Source organism: Brachycentrus maculatus, unplaced genomic scaffold, assembly GCF_059751285.1.
Source record: "Brachycentrus maculatus isolate JH-2025_06_01 unplaced genomic scaffold, ASM5975128v1 h1tg000432l, whole genome shotgun sequence".
NCBI lineage: Eukaryota > Metazoa > Arthropoda > Insecta > Trichoptera > Brachycentridae > Brachycentrus > Brachycentrus maculatus.
This window is the reverse complement of record NW_028281180.1, coordinates 165305-184899: the sequence shown is the minus strand read 5'-3', so window position 1 is coordinate 184899 and position 19595 is coordinate 165305. Positions and strand designations below refer to the sequence as shown.

At 30.0% G+C, this 19595-nt stretch overlaps 2 protein-coding genes across 4 annotated transcripts; one reads left to right on the top strand and one right to left on the bottom strand.

The window, feature by feature from the left end:
* The first annotated feature begins 914 nt into the window (after positions 1 to 914).
* LOC148302623 (synapsin-like) lies at positions 915 to 12236 on the top strand. Its single transcript, XM_088271328.1, has 7 exons — positions 915 to 944; positions 1755 to 1847; positions 2411 to 2523; positions 7251 to 7347; positions 8567 to 8734; positions 9627 to 9891; positions 11034 to 12236. The coding sequence occupies exons 1-7, from the start codon at positions 915 to 917 to the stop codon at positions 11201 to 11203; spliced, it is 936 nt and encodes a 311-aa protein (XP_088127454.1). The 3' UTR covers positions 11204 to 12236.
* A 274-nt stretch (positions 12237 to 12510) lies between these two features.
* LOC148302622 (piercer of microtubule wall 1 protein-like) lies at positions 12511 to 19308 on the bottom strand. 3 transcript variants are annotated; one of them, XM_088271331.1, is made up of 4 exons: positions 19075 to 19191; positions 18343 to 18454; positions 18016 to 18102; positions 12511 to 17323 (listed from the first exon to the last, which is right to left on the bottom strand). In XM_088271331.1, exons 2-4 carry the CDS (start codon positions 18347 to 18349, stop codon positions 17196 to 17198), a joined length of 222 nt encoding a protein of 73 aa, XP_088127457.1. In that variant the 5' UTR covers positions 18350 to 18454; positions 19075 to 19191; the 3' UTR covers positions 12511 to 17195. The 3 variants fall into 3 exon arrangements, with proteins under 3 accessions (XP_088127457.1, XP_088127459.1, XP_088127456.1); XM_088271333.1 differs by having other exon boundaries at positions 18343 to 18462; positions 19075 to 19168; XM_088271330.1 differs by lacking the exon at positions 18343 to 18454 and having other exon boundaries at positions 19075 to 19308.
* Positions 19309 to 19595: the final 287 nt, after the last annotated feature.

Genomic DNA, 19595 nt, shown 5'->3' with positions numbered 1-19595 from the left:
AAAATCCTCTCTAGAACGTAAATAAACTATTCTTCGTTGGTAATTACATTTTTCGGGATATAATAAAAGAAGCAAACGAGATAAAAGCAACTTATTAATTAATTTTCGCCTAGCTTTAGAATTTTATAAGGGAACATGGGTCTAGACTCTACACTCTAGAGCTAGAGGAACATTATTGAAAAAGGCTTTGAAAAGGTTACACTAAAATATATCAAACATATTCAAAACACTAGAATTGTTTTCCTTTTATAATTTAAAGAGCGTGGATTTTATTTTAAAAATGAAAGTAAGTGAAATAAAATGTCATGTAATATATTTTCAAAATAGAAAATGAAATGAATAGTTTCATGTTAAAATTCAATCATATTTTTATAAAATATTGAAATTATTTGATTTTATCGTACATTTAATTATGTGCATTTAATTATCGTACATTTAAAAAACAATTGTGATTTATGTTTTAAAGACAATAACTCTTTATGACTGTATCAATTTTCTGTCAGTCGTAAAATCAAATTTAACAGTTGTACATTTACAACAGAAATTATTTAATTTTTTGAAATTTTAGTCATTTATGGCATTCGTTAAAAAAAGTCATTGTTGCTTAATTTTGAATTATCCGTTTCTCAAGAAATCTTTTATCATGCCCTTACATAATAATTTACATCAACATTCAATAAAATACAACTTAGTAGACTCAAAAATCTGTGTTTGATTTAAAAATGAATACACAAATAATATAATACACTTAGTGCGTATGTTTCTAACTACATAAATAGACACATAATTTTACAACATATGCACTTATTCAATGAACCGTTCCATTTTGAACGTATTAAGTTTTTTTTTATCTAAGTACCTCGAAGCTTTGGCAACGCAATCCGGATGTCCCGGAAATGATTCGATGTGACGTCATGACGCTGGCTATTCCTCGGAACACTGAAGTAACAATAACGTGTAATTAGTTTCTTTGTTGTGCGTGCCTACGTCATACGTCATACGAGATCACATCACTCGCGAGTAAAGATATTGACTGTACAGCATCGCCTACGCAAGAGATTAGTCGATAGAAGCCAGCGGGCGATGTTTTCTGGATCGGTTTTCAACATGTAGATATGATATATATAAATGTACATATATAATAAGTATATAAACATATTTTTATTCATTAAAACCCGATGGCGCATAGGGTACTGCATCATACAAACCCAAAGTGATTAGTCCTCCGCATCAGGTACACGCTTCAGTCCAGGGTAATATTAAAAAAATATTAGAGTGAAAAAGTCATTTGTTAAAAGTAATTCCACCTCCCCTGGGAATCGACCCCGGGACCTACAGTACGGTTGTCAAGCGTGCTGACCATTACAGTACGGAGACGCACAAAATATACACACATAAAAATATACACATTTCATTATTTTGATAAAAATCTTATCATTATTTTATAAAACATACAGAGGTAGGTACTAAGGAATTGAAGTAATACAACATAAAGTATAGTTAACATGAAGAATATGAACTGCATAAATTCTAAAGTCACGACGTGCTTATCCTAAGCTCACTCTTCCTTCTATTGCTCCATCTGTGTCACTTTCAATGCACGCTAAAACGACTCCTTGTGTATCGTTTTATATTGTATAACTTATACTTATAAAATATTGACTGAAAAAAATATTTGGTCGAAATTGTTTGATTACAATAGTTGAGATTTTCAATATTATATACATTAAAAAAATCTTTTTTTTTGTCCACAGATGTCAGTACCGCGGTTTCCAGTGGTTCTCAAAATTGGGCATGCTCACGGCGGAGTAGGAAAAGTCAAGATTGAAAACAACTCCGATTTCCAGGTATTATTAAATATACTTTTCGGCCCATAGTAAAATAAAATTATGTTTAAAGTGTATCGCCCCCTTTCTGTCAAAAAAAATCTTGTTGCCCATCATAGCATCGAAAATCTCAAAAATTTTGAAAATATTTTCTATGGGTATTATTTGAGTAAATTAGTGCATTGCGTATAAAGGTGGGTACTGACCGGAATGATTTCGTCGTAACGTAACACGTTACGATGTGAGCATTCGTATAGTCAGTACAGCGAGCCGAGCTACTCGCCGCTCGTTCCGAGTACATACTTCATCCGAAGTCGGATGCTCGCCGCGAATGTTACGTTACGTCGAAATGCTCCACTCAGTTCCCACCTTAAAGAGAGCTTCTGTAAAATTCATATAAAGAAGTAAATATAAACATTTTGTTATATTTAGGAATACACATTATATTATAGAAAGCGTATAAAATATTTTTTGATCTTTTAAAGAGCTGATATTCACCGATGCTGAAAAAATAATACTAAGATTAATGATATACGATGTTGTACATATATCACTCATTTTATGAAAGCTTATTAATCTTTCAGGATATGGCCGGAGTGGTAGCTATTTCAGGATCATATTGCACAGTAGAGCCTTATATTGATGCGAAGTTTGATATTCACGTGCAAAAAATCGGATCTAACTACAAAGCTTTCATGTAAGTAACATACAAATGTGTATCCATGTTTTATTTAAACAGAGTCCTGGATTTAAAACAAGTATCTACCGCTGTTACACACATATCAACAATATTAATAACTACATTAGGAAAATCCAATGCTTTTTCTTAAAAAAATCTTTAAATAACATTAAGTAGGTAACTACCATAATAAAAATAGTAAAACAAGCCGATGAAGCAAGAAATCACAATGCAATTAACCAAAATAAATAAAAGACAAAATATAGACACAAAAAATTCGTTAATAAAATAAGATTAAGAAAAAAATATATAAGTCTACTGATGTACCTGTTTGAAGATGCCGATTAATGGGTGAAATCTCTTATTGGTCAAATCAACAAGAGAATCTTATACACAGTAAATATAAATACAAAAGTCATTAAAAATTTAGAACCTCTGATATTATAACACTAAAGTAACGAAATATCGTATAATGAGATTTAAAGAATAGAATTATAAAATTTTTATGATAATACCGTTCAAGAAACCTGTTAACTTCATCCGCAATATCGAATTCCAGATTGAATTAGCGAAATGCTTTAAAAAATCAAAATATTCTTGGCGTACCTAGGCAACGTGTTTTTAATCATAATAATTTTAATGAATTTAATGTTTATGTTTTTTTAAAGCGCTTACGCTTTGTTCATGGAAATTTGTATGTGCGTATATATGTAGGTGGACATGGAATAATAAGTAGATAATATTACACATAAAATATATTATATATATGAATTGATGAGTTAGAAAACGATTCAGTCATGATGAGGGTATTATTATCAGCCCGAGGTTATAAAATTTATATATTTAAGATGTGAGAGTTTATTTACCCCCCAATATACCCCCATAATGCTAAATGAAAGATACATAAATTCATTCGATGCCTTTATTATTCTTTAATCATTATCATGAGCTATGGTAGAGAAGAAGTTTTTGTCCTCAAAGTAAATAAGTTACTGTAATTTAAAAAATAAAATTAAACCATGATTGACAACATTGAGATAATTATGATAAGTAGATTTTTACACGTATGGGTGCCTGTTTGAAATCAACGTTGAAATCGTATTTTAAAAATGTGAAAATTAAACTGCCCGCTTCATTTTCTTTGGTACTTGTTACGATATGTTTATGCACAGTTACAAATTAAAAAAATATATTTATTGTGATTCCTTTTATTGTAATTCCTTACGAGTAAAATTAGGAACGAAACGTACTGAAGTAAATAAAACGTATAAATATCTTGGTGTTTACTTCGAGTGAATTCGGAGCACGATTTTTAGGATTGTCTGAAAATATAGCGTGACACTGACTCGGAGAATATATTGGGTACCTATCGGAAATATATTTACACTCATTCATGAAACATTCGCGTGTATCGAAGTATTTATAAAATCAACGTCACAGGTCAGAATATAAATAAATCGTACATCGTACACAATATCGTGCTATTTACATTTCCTCGTAATTTGTATCTGGTTCGTCTAAGTTTTAAGTGATTATATAATATGATATAATACAATTGACTTAACCCTGCCTGTACGCAATGTCAAATCAAGTGCATATGAGGGACATTGTCGCGACAATGTCCCTCATATGTGCTAAATAACAGCGTTTTTGCATTATAAGTACTATACTTGCTTGACTAATGATGTTTACCTGACTACTCCCATTTTTGACTATTATTTCATAGAAAGGTCGGACGTTATGTAAATTCTGAGTTTTAAACAATACAATCGGTGTTGATTTCTCTGCTGAAAGATTTACTCAAAAAATAGAAAGCCTTTCGAGGCAACAAAGGTAAACCTTTCAAGCCAACAAAGGTACGTAAACCCTTTGGCTAAACGGAAGTTAACTTTTCGGGCCTTAAAAGGGTTGGCTATACCAACCCATAATACAAAACTCAAACTATTATTAATTGGTTTAACGGTCCTGTGATTTTATTTTGAATCTTTACTCGTGTCTTGATTTTTTATTAATTCATTTTTCGATTTCAGAGTTTACAATTGTTGACATGGCTCGATTTATTTTTGTTTAATTTCTGATATTTTTATTCCTATTAATTTTGTTTTTTTAGTTTATGGTATACGGTATAAGTTTATATTTATAAACAAAACATGGAAAAATTTACAAAACTCTAAATAAATAGAGATATCTAAGTGTGACAACAGAATTACATGAATGAAATGATTTAAGATTATAATTTTAGAACTGAAAAATAATTACTTACCTGTAACAATGCGAAGATGTAAAATTTTTTTTAAAAATAAATACAAGCATTAAGTTTAATACTTGAGTAGATGATAAGACCCAAGTATAGTTTTTAAAACCCACTAAGGGACTAGTAGTCCCCATCTAACATCTGGCAGGGTTAAAAGCTTTGAGACAAATTTCTCGCGTGATGTAATACGTATATTCTGTCAGTGCTGGAATTCTGGCTTAGCTTTCTCAATAATTCCGCGAATTTATCGAGACCTTAATAATGTGGCGGAACTGAACATCAAACGAGATAATATTTATATTTTTACAATGGTCTATAAAACCGAGCATCGCATTGATGCTCCGGCCCTCGGTCAGAAATAACATTAAGACAAGGTTGTCCATCGACCGACTCCAATCCAATCCAGGGTAATGGGTAACGTTGTCAGGTGAACAAACCCCGAGACATATGAGATATTGTCATACCTACTATTCGAACTCTCCGCGGGAAAAGAGACATGTCAGGTAGATCCTTATAACCGATCTATGTATATCTTTACAATGCCATTATTTAATCAAAGTAATCTTTTTTTAGAATTATATCGATCAATCGGGGAAAATAATTTGTCTGCCTATCTCATTCAAACATATAAAATTTAATATATATAAATGTGACTTGCGTAAATTGTTTCTAAATCTGTGGAAGAGGTCAGTCTAGGACAATTATTTTAATTTTATGTCCAATGCTAATCCGTGACTAACAAAGAAATATTTTTCAACGAAGACATGACGTAGTGACATTATACCATTTCTAATATTCTAACAGGAAGTCTTATTAACACGGATAATTAAATTACGGATATTATTTAATCAAATTTATTTTACGCTCAAACTCTTTTTTGTAAATATGTAAATTTGTTTCACTGATACTAAAAAAAAACACAAAGCGTTTATTTATATTTAAAAAAAAAGACTAATGACAGAACCGGATTAATTACACGACTGTATAAAAGGATCCCCCGATTAAATCAAAATGTTTCATTCATTCTTAAAGTAAGTACAAATAGATTCACGTTTACCAGTATTTTTATGTATATCTTTTTGAATATTTCATATCGGAGATGATATTTGTGTAAGTTTATAATACGGAAAATGGGAAAGTCGTTTCATTAAATTTAAATAAAAGTACTAGCTAATAAACCGAAAAATAATATTTAGTTGAAGTATGTAAATATTTCCGGGACCTCCAGAATGGTAGCCGAGCGTGTTGACTATTACACTGCGGAGGCGGGTTCGATTCCCAGGGGGGGGGTTGAGTAAATAAAGTAATTTTTTCATTGTAATATTTATCGAATATTACCCTGGACTGGTACCTGAAGCGGAGGGTTGATCACCTTTCCTTCATGTGTAAACGATCAAGATAACATTGCGTTTATATGACGCAGTGCCTTATGCACCATTGAGGTGCGGATAAGAGTTTTACTAACTTACTTACTTACTATGTAAATATTTCAGGTAAAATATTCGTTAAAAACTTTGAATAAAAAAAAAAACTTTTTTTAAATTTTACTAAATAATATATTTCGAACAAACATGCACTTAGAAAGCGACCCAATATTCTCAGAAACTGCAGATCGAGTTAGTAGGATGATTTGTGAATTATCATTCATTTAAATGGATTATCCCACGACCAACGTCGGATCAACATTATTTGGCGCCTGGTGCACAAAGCGTTTATGGCGCCAATTCCATCATTGCAATATTTCGTACGTACCGATCGGCGGCGGCAGTCGGGCAAGATAATTCACAATTCATATCAACAACGACAACAGACGACCTATAAAAACGTCACTGGAAAATATCGATATCATGAAACCTCACATTCTTCCTTAATATTTCCTTGCGAGCTGTATTGCGAATAGTATACGAAATTACGTGTAGCATTTACTCTTAAAATACGGAACTTACGCCTCTATAGTAAATCCAGCCCTGTCCACGACTCGTAGATCTAAAATAAACACGTTTTGAATAGTTTTTTCTGTAACTAACTTAATTAAATACGCAATCCGCACGTTTTATTGGGAAAATTATTGTATCATTCAATTAGGATTAGATACTCGTTATTTTTCCTTGTGTTTTTGTTAATTCATCTGATATTTATTGAAGGACATTTATTTATTTATTTTTACTTATACACAGAAATTTTAAAGTTGGCTTGACATTCACCAAAAGAAAACGGACGTTTTTTTAAGCATTTTAAATGCACAATTAAAAATAAATCTACTCAAAAACTCATAAATATAGTAGTCATTTTGTTATCCAAGCGGAAAACGAAACCTCGTGTACTGGCTTGTTTTTTAAAACAATAAATACTATTTATATTTTCATGCCGTTCATAATAAGTATCAAAGGTAATAACATATAAGGCAGTTAGGTATTTGTTATTTGAAGAGTATTTTAAATGGTATTGATTGAAAAAACCGTACAGATTTTCAGGACCTTTTTTATTTCAGGCGCAAATCAATTTCTGGAAACTGGAAAACTAACCAGGGTTCGGCAATGCTGGAACAACTTACCATGACTGACAGATACAAGACTTGGATTGATGAGGTGGGTATCCTTATTCAAATCAATATTTGACTCGCACCGATATGGGAAGTATCAAGAAAATTCTTTGCGGAAAATTGATACGATTCAAGGATTATCCCGATTTATAAATATTTCGAGTATCGAACAACTTTTGTTCTATTAGTAATAAAATCGTGGAATAATGCATATTTGACACGTAATTGGTAGGTATAAACTAATTTTTCTACCTATTTTATAGTTTTGAGAATAAAAACGGAATTTACTCATTATTGTCGTCTGCTCTATGGCATCACATTCGTTACCTATTTTTTTCATGGATTGTATTATATTATAACTTTAATAAATGAAGAAACATAAATAAAAATATGTAAACAAAAATCTCATCAATTTATATAATAGCAACGTTTACCATTAACTTTTATAGTTTTAAGCAATGGTTAGATTTTATTGTAATGATTATCGATTAATCTTTATGATTAAGTACGCGCTGATTAACTTATTACATATCGATGACCAATAAATATTATTCAAAAGACACAATACTAGGCATATTGGCATTTAAAAAAATAAGCCATTACTACATCTATTGATATACTGCAAAACAACAATTCAATGATTTTACATTGGTCGTGGAATCATATAAATTACATACATGATTGTAAAATTCACATTTAACTTCTCCTATCCCGTATAGATGGCGTTAGCGTCAATGACGGTACATTAACAAATTTAGTCTAAAAAGTAAAAGTGGGTGTTTTTACTACTAAAACTAATATGAAATGATTTCAGGCATGTACTTATATCTTTTTCCCCAAAACCAGAAATTTATTCAAACAATCCATAACTAAACAAAGAGTCAAAATCACTGGTTCCCAACCTAATTTGGTCAAAGGCCAAACATTTCTCGTCAAAGGACTAAGGAATTCGTCCTCTTCCCAGCCCTCCGTCTAGGGCCTCTAATACTCCCTAGAAGATCTCTCCAGTGACCACAGGAAGACGGTAACGTCATTGTTAGGAATTTATGTTCCGGACTCTTAACAACATTACTATTATATACTTTTTTACCTATCATGTATAATTTATGGATACAGCTCTTATGTGAAACAATCTCTCATGTCACTTTAAACATTATTATTCAACATTTTATACCTAGACATTTACATACCTACTACGTAGATTTTCTTTTCCAAATTATTTACAAATGTTGATAAAAATATAATTTCAATATGATATTGTTCAGGTAAGCGAGCTCTTCGGTGGACTGGAGATCTGTGCACTGGAGGTTGTTGTTGGAAAAGATGGGCGAGAATACATCATTGAAGTAAATGACAGTGCACTTTCGCTGATGGGAGAGACACAGGAAGATGACCGACGTCACATTGCAGATCTGGTAGCGCAAAGGATGCAGGTACTCGCCTCGTAATTTTACTTATTATAAAATAATTAACAAAACTATGAAACGACCAGTATCGAAATTTCAAAAGAAAAACTAAACACGATTTCACATTGTAAACAATTCCTAAATTTGGCTGGTAACATACAAACTTCTGTTAGTTCTGTAGAGTTGTGATCAAAGTATGGCAGTAACTGCATCAGATGTGATTTTTAACTGTTGCCATCAATGAGATGGTATAAGTAAAATTCAAATGAATTTAATAATAATGATCATCGCTAAAAAAATTAAATTGTGATTCGAAAATATTTTTCAAAATATTCAAAATGTCGTATACAATGTTAAAAATAAATTATTATTTTTTTTAGCAGCTTTTAAGTATCGATCCATCATATCAACCTACCATATTCGTAACAGAATATTATCTGGTTCAAGTCGACAATAATCGATTGAGAAATATTGTAAAAAAGTTTTTAATAAGGATTCAGTTATTTTTGTCAATTTACTTTGTACTTCTCAACTTTTACAAAAAAAACACATTTTAATATTGTTTAAATCTCTATTTAAAAAATTATTATTGTCTTTGCTTCTATCTAATCAATGTCTTTAGAACAATATATCACCGCTGTAGAAGTAAAAGCAACTGTTAATAACTTTATAAAATAAAACTACTTTGATTTTGAACAACTTTTATTGGTACCTACTTTTCTCCAACCAGTTTCGACAAGAACCTTGTCATCATCAAGGTTAAACATGTAAAAAAGGGTTAAACATGCATGGTTAAAAACAAAGTAGTTTTATTTTGTTAAGGTTAAAAACAAAATTATCTACAAAAAAACATTCAAGCAGCTTTTATTGTTTTTCTTTGTGTTTTAAAGTCTTCTAAATTATTTGTAATTTGAACCAGAATACGTGCCGTCCTGGGGCCAACGTGCCAACCCGCACTGGATCGAGGGCGGGCTCCGTGACCTCCCCCACAGAGGAGCGCGGCCCTCCGCACGGGGGCCCCCCGCCCGGACCCCCGCCTGTAGGTCCGGCCTCCCTGTCCGGGGGCCCCCTGGCCGGGGGGTCCGCGACAGGAGAGCGCCCCCTGCCCCCCATCCCGGCGGAACCAGACCACCCACCGCCCGGCAACCCGTCTCTCTCTTCTGTGGGAAGGAGAGACTCGCAAGGTACTTTATTTATATTTTTATTTATTTATTTAAACTTTATATACAGAAATGAAATAAGTACATTGGCGGACTTATTGCTAAAAAGCAATATCTTCCAACAAACCAAAAACAGACTAGTGATATTGGTCAAAACGTTTGATACCATATATAGCTGTTTGCAATCAAAGGGCAGATAGAACTTGAACATTTAAAAAAAAACATAAATTACAAATTGATGATAATAAGGAAGGCAAATTAAAAAGGGAGTATAGGGAAGAAAGTAGAGAGAAAAACTAAGGAAGGAGGTTTGATGGACAGTTAGGATTTTGATGATAGATAGTAATGTCTCAGACGTTACTTTAAAGTTACTTGAGGAGGTGCATTTTTTACAAGGAGAGGTAATTCCATAGTCTGGGCGCTTGAACAGAGAAGGAATTACTGAAGAATGATATAATACTATTATTTAAATTGTAGATGAAAACACGTGTTTTTACCACTCGAGTAATTACTTTAAAAACAAGTATTTTCTATTTTGTATATTAAAAACATGGTTAACCTTATGGTATGGTATTACAAAGTGGTATTATACAATGTGAACGGTGAATGATAAGGAGAGTGTTACAAATATTTTCATTTATAACTTAATGATGTCTTACCACATGGTTAATGCCGAAAAAATATATAAAATTAATATTATTTTTTGTATCGACACTGGATTATTCACTTTATGAATTAAATGTCAATTTTAAAGGTGTCTCAACTTGACATGAAACATTTATCATTCTTCCCTTTTTATGAAAGCTCCTAGGGTTTACGTCCTGATATTTGGCTGGATTAAGCGATCACTTTATACACTTGTGTAACGTTCACCATTATGCCCATTATTAAACGTAGGCAACTCATGTAAAACGATTTCTGTCATAATTAGTATACATTATTGTAGATTCAATCATTGCAGTAATATAATTGATCCATCATGCGTAGCTTAGTAAATGTCACGCATTGTGAAGAGTGATCACTTAGCCTAGACAACGACGGGATTTAAGCCCTTAAAATACCCAGACTTGCCCATGGAAATGTCGTGTTTTTATAAAATAAACAAATTGCTGTCCTATTTAACGTCGTTCGATTGGAAAACTAATAGTTTTCATTCTGCCTTACAGCTTCTCAAAGTTCTTCGGTGAGCTCCACATCGGCCCCCCGAGCTCCCGATGTTCCACAGCGCTCTGGATTCTCTCGCCAGGGTTCCCTGTCCGCTTCCGTCGCTGAAGATGCAGAAGACACAATGAAAAACCTCCGCAAAACATTTGCAGGAATTTTCGGCGATATGTAAAGAAAATATTATTGTTTTTTGTCGGCCTTATTACTTGAATGCAAACTACGCATTTAAAGCTGATATTTGGTTACAAATAATTTTTTCTTCCACTTAAGTAGTGTTTCTCTAAATACTGAAATATCATAAATTGACAATATTTGATGTTAACAATTCATCAATTCTATTTGTGCTCAATTAAGAATATCCTTTTTTTAACGAATTTTTTTAATGAATTTTATTAACGTGTCGTTTGCATTTTTATACCATTTACTAAATACTCGTTATTTATTGATGCCCGAAGTATGAATTAACATTTAGTATTATTCGTAATAATATTATTGGTTTTATTTTTTAAGTTTTTTTAAGCGCATTTTAATTACGATCGTTATCATTTATTTATACATCGCAATAAATAACCCATGCAGACTGGCAAGGCTTAGGTAAATATCTTTATATGTATGTCATTATAATTATTTTTAGTACAAGTCTAGTCATTTATGTGATATATTTATGACAATGTTCTTTTCAAATAATGTGTTGGCTGGTACGTTTATGTTGTAACCTTCTTAAATACATGTTATAACCTTCAAAATGTGTACTGATTAAGTAAAACAAAAATATGAGAAGTAAATAATATAACCAATTAGTATAAATACGTATTCTGGGATGAAAAACCAAAATCTTTCCTTCAAGAATATGTAAAAAGTTACATTTATATACTTCGAAGGATGATTTCAGCCAGAATAATGTATTTCTGTCTTCAAAATAAGCATATGAACAACCAATATATTACATGTAATATATTAAACAAAGAATGTTATACGACTTTTAATTAAATATTTTTTAAGGTTTTTAATTAAATAACTGATTCATACATGACACAAAAAATCATTTATTTTTTATTTTATAAGCATAACCATTATTCAAATTATAATTTCAAAAATAATCTACTGAAAATATTCATTTTAATTGAGTACTTTTGTAGTCAAGTGTATTTGTGATTTGGAAAACTGCCTAATATTTAAGGTTAACTGTTATAGCATAGTGCATACATTAAACAAGAATTTTATTTATAATATATAAATATATATATATATATATATATATATATATATATATATATATATATATATATATATATATATATATATATATATATATATATATATATATATATATATATATATATATATATATATATATATATATATATATATATATATACAATATATAATTTGTAAAATTTAATTTTTTACATCTTCTCGTTGTTACGGGTAAGTAATTTTTTTTCGGTTTTAAAATTAGACATATTAAAAAAATTTATGTAGGTAAATTGTGAAGCACTCAAATAGTTTATGTTTGTGAATATCCAGCACATGTGTATGTAAATGCAACCATTATAGAAGTTGTAAAATTGACTGTAAAAATGATATTTGTAATACAGTCGCTATCCATGTATGTTCTGTATGTACCAGCTTATCTCGCCTGCTTTATTATAGTAGTTACTAGGGTAAAATATATTGAACTGACAATACTGTTTGGAATCATAAATAAATTTATTCATCTTCAATACAATTATAAGAAATAAATTTTGTATCATGCAGAAAATAAAATAAAAATTATTAAGCTAAAAAATCATTAGCTACAATTTTGTGTAAAGCGGGTGATATATTTACTCAGAAATCATTATCATCAGTGTCTCTTCCAAACTATTCCATTCTTTAAATCAGCTTTCTAATATATTGTAGTTTTAAAAAAGATTTTTTTAATAACTTTTTTCTCCTGAGAAGGCTAATTTCTGTTCAAATATTCGAAAAGTGTCTATGATGTGTGTTGGTAATGTTGGAGGTTTGTGGAATATTCCCAAATTTCAAAATTAGTGTTTATATCCTCAAAAATAATATATTGCAAATAAAATAATGGGGATTTTACGTTGTAGTTATTTTTAGTAAATACTTATCTCTTAAGTTTTCTTTAATAAATAAAAATACGCCTTTTGTATGAATAATTATATTCTGTCTACCGATTTTCAATATAAAAAGAAAATCAGTTTTTATGTGTTAACATAGTCAGCTAGTTATATGTATGAAAATAAATAAATGCGTTTCCGATTTTTTATATCTTTAAAAATTCAGTGTTTAAATGTTTATATTGTTTGCAATACCAGCCCCTATTTGTAATCATTGTTATCAATTATAAAAAATGTGACTGTTCATTTAAAAATGTCGTATTACACAATAATTGTCAACGACCGTTATCTTTGTATGCATCATTAAGGTCATCGAAATTATTAATTTTACTAATGTTTATATTTTAGTTTTAATGTTGATTTTATAGATTATCAGAACGTAGTTTTTTTAGCTTTAAATTATAATCCTATCGCATTCGGTTTGTTAATCCATTTTTGAAAACCACGAATCGATTAAATTTATTAAAGAAATATTTTTGAAAGAAATAAATACAGTATTGTCTAACATTTAAAAAACGCTAGTTAACGTTCTTTAAGTTTTATGTGAATTTGTTATTCTATTTGTATTATGAATAAGATATTTCATAACGTTATATATAGTAAATATGAAATATGGGTACATTATTTGCATCTTCATGTGTTTGCGCATTATAATTTTTTAAATCATCATCTTAAATAGTTAATTGTAATAAAGGTTGAATAAGGTATTCATGTTGAGCTCTGGCTTAATACTAAGTCTAATACCTCAATCTTTTTATTATTTTGTTATCACACAGTGATTATTCCCATTGAGATGATAATGGAAACATCTGTAAAATTAAAATATCTGGAATGTACCAAGGAATGTGCATTATTTGTTGGACAATTTACCATACTACCTAATTACGTATAATTATTCTAAAATAAGCAAGTATTATAACCATCAGTAGTTTGTTTGTGATTGATGCTTAGCAAAAATTAATTGTTATCGTATAGATTTCTTACAACGAAAGAAGAAGTTATTGAAAGTCATTACAGATTAGAATAAATTTTAAATTGGTACCTTTATGAAAAGTATTTATAAATTTTATAACCATTTCATGATTAAAAAAGTAGATATCTAGATTAATGTTCTTATACATAATACGAGTGTGTGGAATAACTTGTTGGTGTATTACGTGAATTGTGAAAAAATTTAATGTAAAAGGTCATATGAGTTAATGCTTTCTCGCTTTTTTTTATTTGCTTATAGTAAAGTTATTTAAATATTGTAAATTTTTGCGCTCCGGCTTAAATTTATGTCTCTCACACATCAGTGCATCTGTTATGACGGTGATCACAAATTAAAGTCACAATTTTAAAAAAGTTGTTAATCTTTAAATTTAGCTAAACTAATTGAAATGCATCGCAGCATGCATTGACATTATTGAGAGTTATAATGTCGTTCATAATAATCATGTAATAACATATTTCACATCCATATAACATAAAAGGTGTGATGCAGCTATCAAGTACATGGCATTTGGTCCTCACTAAGTATATCTCTCTATTCGCTATTCTGATCTTAAGACAGGCGAATGCGGTTCCCGCAAGTCCTAGATCATATCTCAATATAACAGATCATATCTCAATATATCCGTACGTTTTACTTTGGTACCATTTTATGTTGTTTGCAATTATAAAAATTCAAGTTATTAAATTATATCGCATATTTAGTATGTAGTAAATCGAAGCTTATCAAATCATTGTGATCATACATATCTGTAGCATTTTATTGTTAACATTTTCATACTCACCAATGATTTTCATGCATGATATTTGAATTAAAACAAATAATGTTAGTAACATCAATATTGTTTAGGAAAAGTATCGCATTTTTAAATATTGAATATAACAAAAAAAAATATTTTGTACGTCTTCTAGCTCGTCAGCTCTAAAAACATAGAGCTTGTAACTGATTTTTTAGCCTCAATTTTCTTTATCTTTCTATCGTTCTATTTCCTCAATCCCTTACCTCAAAGTGATATGATTGAAATTATACCAAATAATACACAGCCATTCCTCGACATTCGCACATAACTAGTACCCTGAAGTAGTACTCGCAGAAGAAAGCGCAGAACTGATCACTGTGCCTTTCTAGTAATTAACGAACAAGACGTTTCGTCAATGCAATGCATTGTCATTTGCACCACTGGGTGCGAATGCAGGTTAGAATAAACAAAAGAAGAAGAAGAAAAAAACAGAATCGAAATGTTAAAACAAAATTTATGTAACAAATTTAATATGAATTTTATATACCATACATATAACTATGTAAAATTATTTTTAAAATATTTGTTCATATTTTCTGCTATCTGGTATATTATTTTTTAAAGCGTGAATTTTTTTAATGTTTTAAATATTTAAAGACGTAAAAATGACGACTAATGCATTTTGAGATATTGAATGTCTATCGTCGAAAGTCAAGATTGATGAATGATACTGTTTTTTTAAGTATTGCAGACATTACTGCTTTTTCCTGAACATCGTTAATATTATTTGTATTTGCTTTGCAAAAAAGCATTGAAACTAATATAATGCGTTTTGAAGTTTTATACACGGGCCATTGTTAATGTGCAACTAATATTATGTAAATTGTACGCAAAAATTGTATACTCATAAAATGCGAAACATTTTTATAAAGCTAACATTTTATAATCAATTTTTTTAATGAATTACGTTGACGATTCATGTAAGTCATATAATAGTGATTATTACTGTGACTGCTTACGTCACATTGTCTTTATATAAACAAAATTATCATTAACGCCGTTACACGCTGATTGTTTTATTTTAGTACATCAACCCAAAAAAAAATATGAAATATTGAGATTCACTAAAACTAAAATACCTTTACCCAACAACGTTAAGGTGGTTTGGTGGTAAAAGGTCGATTTAATCCACAAACGATTGTTAACAAAGCATAAAAATTTAAGCTTTATATGGATTTTCCTAAGTGAGTTTTGCAGATTTTAATTGTTTTTTATTATTATTATTTTGTTACAAATCGTCGATTTATTCTATAAAATGTCAAATTTCATGCGTGTTTATTTTATATAAGAGAATAAAAACATTATTTAAACATCAATCGATCCCAAAATAGAATTTTTTTGTATTCCTATATACATAGATGTGAAAAGAATTTTGAAAAGTGATAAATTCACTCGGTGGTTAATGTTTTTACTCTCTCCTGTAAAGTTATCCCTGATGCAGTTGAGTAAATTAACTCGACGAAATATGTATTGGATTGTTGTAAGCGCTTATTGTTACACGTTGTTGGAGCCGAATTTGTCATTAAAGATTTGGTATTATGTACTTTAAGCTCATAAATAATAATATATTATAGTTCATAGTTTTATTAATATTATGATGAACTCAAATAACCGTTGTTGTTGTTGCTATATAAAATGTGTACGCATTTGTTAGTGTTCGCGAAAGAGCAGAAAGAGTAAATGTCGGAAATCTTCCTGAAGATTCTTAACGATGATACAATATGATTCGTTAGTTTCGTATGGAACTTCCTTTCATAAATAAGGCAATAATTAGTATAGTAGAAAACGATTAGGCATTTAAAATTAGTACCAAGTTCATTTCCGTTATTATTTATTAATAGGTACTTAATCACACAATACTTTTTCTGCTCTTGAATTGCAATTATGTCTGTAAGTGGATGTTACATTATATATTCTATAAAATTATATATGATATTAAATAAAAGCAATATTACAAATAAATATTTTTTATTTACACCCACCTAACACTATTTCTTGTTGACACGTGAAAGTCCGATTTTATCATAGTTTTTCTTAAATATTTATTATAAATGTATAAAATGGAAAGAGAACCGCTTTATTGGGATATTTTTAGAACTAATTCTAAGTGAATAATTTGTTTTTCGACACGGAAAGAGTCAAGTTGCATTATGAGAATTCACGATATTTTACACAAAAGAGAAAGTAATATATGTTGAATTATACACATATGTATTCATTATACCTACTTTTTTCCCTACTTACAAAAAGCTTATTCAATATACGGAGACGGATCTTTAGCGGTATTGAGAGAATAGTTTCTGTACATTCCTGCTGCTGCAAGCTGATTACTAAATTTTTGCTTTATCGGGAAATACACACTCGGAATACTGTGATCCCCTGAAAAAAATTACATACAATATAAATATTTATAAATAAAAAATATCAAGGTATATATGTTTATGCACTGACGATTGCGGTACAGTATAAATCATTAGTAAATAAGGTGCCACATCATAGAACATCGGCCCTGATAACAAACGCTGCTATGCTATCCTAAACGCCTGTAAGAACTTACGACCCAAAAACGCCATCAGCAATATTTACGTGGTTGATGTTCTTTGTAAAATTTAGAGCAATTTAATGAATCCAAAATTTCACCACATAGTGGAAAATCTATCGTTTTTTAAACAAATTTTAATAATTTTGGTGGTCCCCTTAAATTGTATTTTGTGTACAACCTTTAACGAAAATTTTAAATCAAAACTAAATAAAATATAAACAGTTCATACAAAAATTTTATGTACGATTAAATGTGTTTTTTTTTCTAATTTATTCACTGTACTTAAAAAAAATATTTCAATATGGTAATTATTGTGGACATTATTTTTATTGCTGGTTAGTGTTTTGATAGTTTACCAAAAAATTCTAAATTAATCACCATATTATCTTTACAATCTCCAACAGCACATAATAACACTGATCTTTAAAGATAAAAATTAAAATAAAAAATAAACTATTTAAAGGCCGATCAGCGGTCGCGTTATATTTATTGATTAACATAATTCATTACAAACCAAATAGGTACATACCCGGAGCGTACCAACCGTATTCGTTGCTGGAGGTTCTATAGAAAGGGTGCTGTTGCTTAGAATGTTTTCCATATTCTCTTGCGTCACCTGAAATTGTTGTAATCAATTATTAAATAATCTGTTATACCATAAGAAGGATTGGATTTAAATAATTACTATCACAGTTTAATCCATATATTTTACAACTTCTTTTAATTCGTATTGAATACAAAAGGAAACAATAATACTGTAAAAAGAAATGGCATGAAAATCAGTAAGTTATAAACTCTATCGAGACGTTGAGATTCATAGCTCAAATAAAAGTAAGTAATTTAAAATATCTTTTACAAGGCATCAGGTTCTCGCCGTCCAGGACGACCACTGCTGACGTCTCGTCTGAACTTCTAGACGCGGACCTGACTTAGGAGGATGCGAGGTAGGTGGCGGCCGACAGAGAAGCCTGAAGCACTTCCATAGGAAGTGGATATGGTAAAAGAAGAATTAGAAGAAAAAAACATCGTTTTACCATTTAATTAACTTAACTGTTTTCTTAACCCATTATAATCAATTTTTTTTAATTTTTATATTTATGAAAAAAAAAAACAAAAACAAACAATCATTCCTCTAAGAATACTTTTCTAACAAAAACGAATATGAAAAGGTTGATTTGGTTACAGGTAGGTATAACTAACTCCATATAAATAACATTTAAATAAATCGCATAACATTTGACATGGGACCCACTCAAAAAATCTATGTCAATTATTTTCGACACAAGGCTGAAAAAGGTTAATGATATTATTCATAAATAAATACAACAAAATAGTAATGAAATTTTATTTCGGATGTCTTTAGTCACATTGCGTTTTTTCAACTAACGATCTATGTATTTTAGTTTATAAATCGAAACTAATGAAACAATAAAAAATAACTTGCGCAGTAGGTTATTTATCATAATAATCCGCATTTCATTCCTGTTCAATAAGCATTTAAAAGAGTGTTTGACGTCACAAAAATTGGTAGGTAAAGTATTAATATTATTTGAGTATTAATATTAAAGCGAAATTAGGATGAACTTACTTAAAGATGCACTAAGGGCACTTTTTTCCAATGAAGTATTAAATATATCCCTTCTGCCATACTGTTCGCTAGCTTCCTTTATGTACTTCATTTTATTTTCCTCGACTTCACTTCTTGTGGCGAATATATCTCTGACACTCTCGTACTTAAACATCACGATGATGTCCTTTTATTACAAAAATATTAAGATCAATTCTCGTTCCTATATGTCAATAGAGTAACAAACAGACTGTATTTAAGGAATAAACAACAAGAATATATCGTTGTATGTTATTGCCTAGCAACACACAACCACCTGGCGACTGCTTAATCTTTGTTTCCACCATACGTCTACTATTCAAATGAGGTGTATCGAACCCGTGAGCCAAACAAATGATTTCAGAAAACTCTATTACTTCCACAAACTTGTGCACAATCTATGCTTTCCTGTCCCTTATTTTCCTTTCCACAAAACTGGATTTATTTATACGATTTCTGAGTACAATTAAATTTTATTTCTTCATGTAACATTCGTAATAAAT

What these genes read in the sequence shown, in the direction of transcription:
- LOC148302622 (XM_088271330.1), bottom strand. Translation starts at nt 19,228, where the DNA reads ATGTTTAAGTACGAGAGTGTCAGAGATATATTCGCCACAAGAAGTGAA. An exon ending in TGCCCTTAGTGCATCTTTAA is followed by an intron (nt 18,103 to 19,074) that starts GTAAGTTCATCC and finishes CAACAATTTCAG; the next exon opens with GTGACGCAAGAGAATATGGA. An exon ending in ATACGGTTGGTACGCTCCGG is followed by an intron (nt 17,324 to 18,015) that starts GTATGTACCTAT and finishes AATTTTTTTCAG; the next exon opens with GGGATCACAGTATTCCGAGT.
- LOC148302623 (XM_088271328.1), top strand. Translation starts at nt 915, where the DNA reads ATGACGCTGGCTATTCCTCGGAACACTGAA. An exon ending in TCTAACTACAAAGCTTTCAT is followed by an intron (nt 2,524 to 7,250) that starts GTAAGTAACATA and finishes TTTTTATTTCAG; the next exon opens with GCGCAAATCAATTTCTGGAA. An exon ending in TGGTAGCGCAAAGGATGCAG is followed by an intron (nt 8,735 to 9,626) that starts GTACTCGCCTCG and finishes AATTTGAACCAG; the next exon opens with AATACGTGCCGTCCTGGGGC.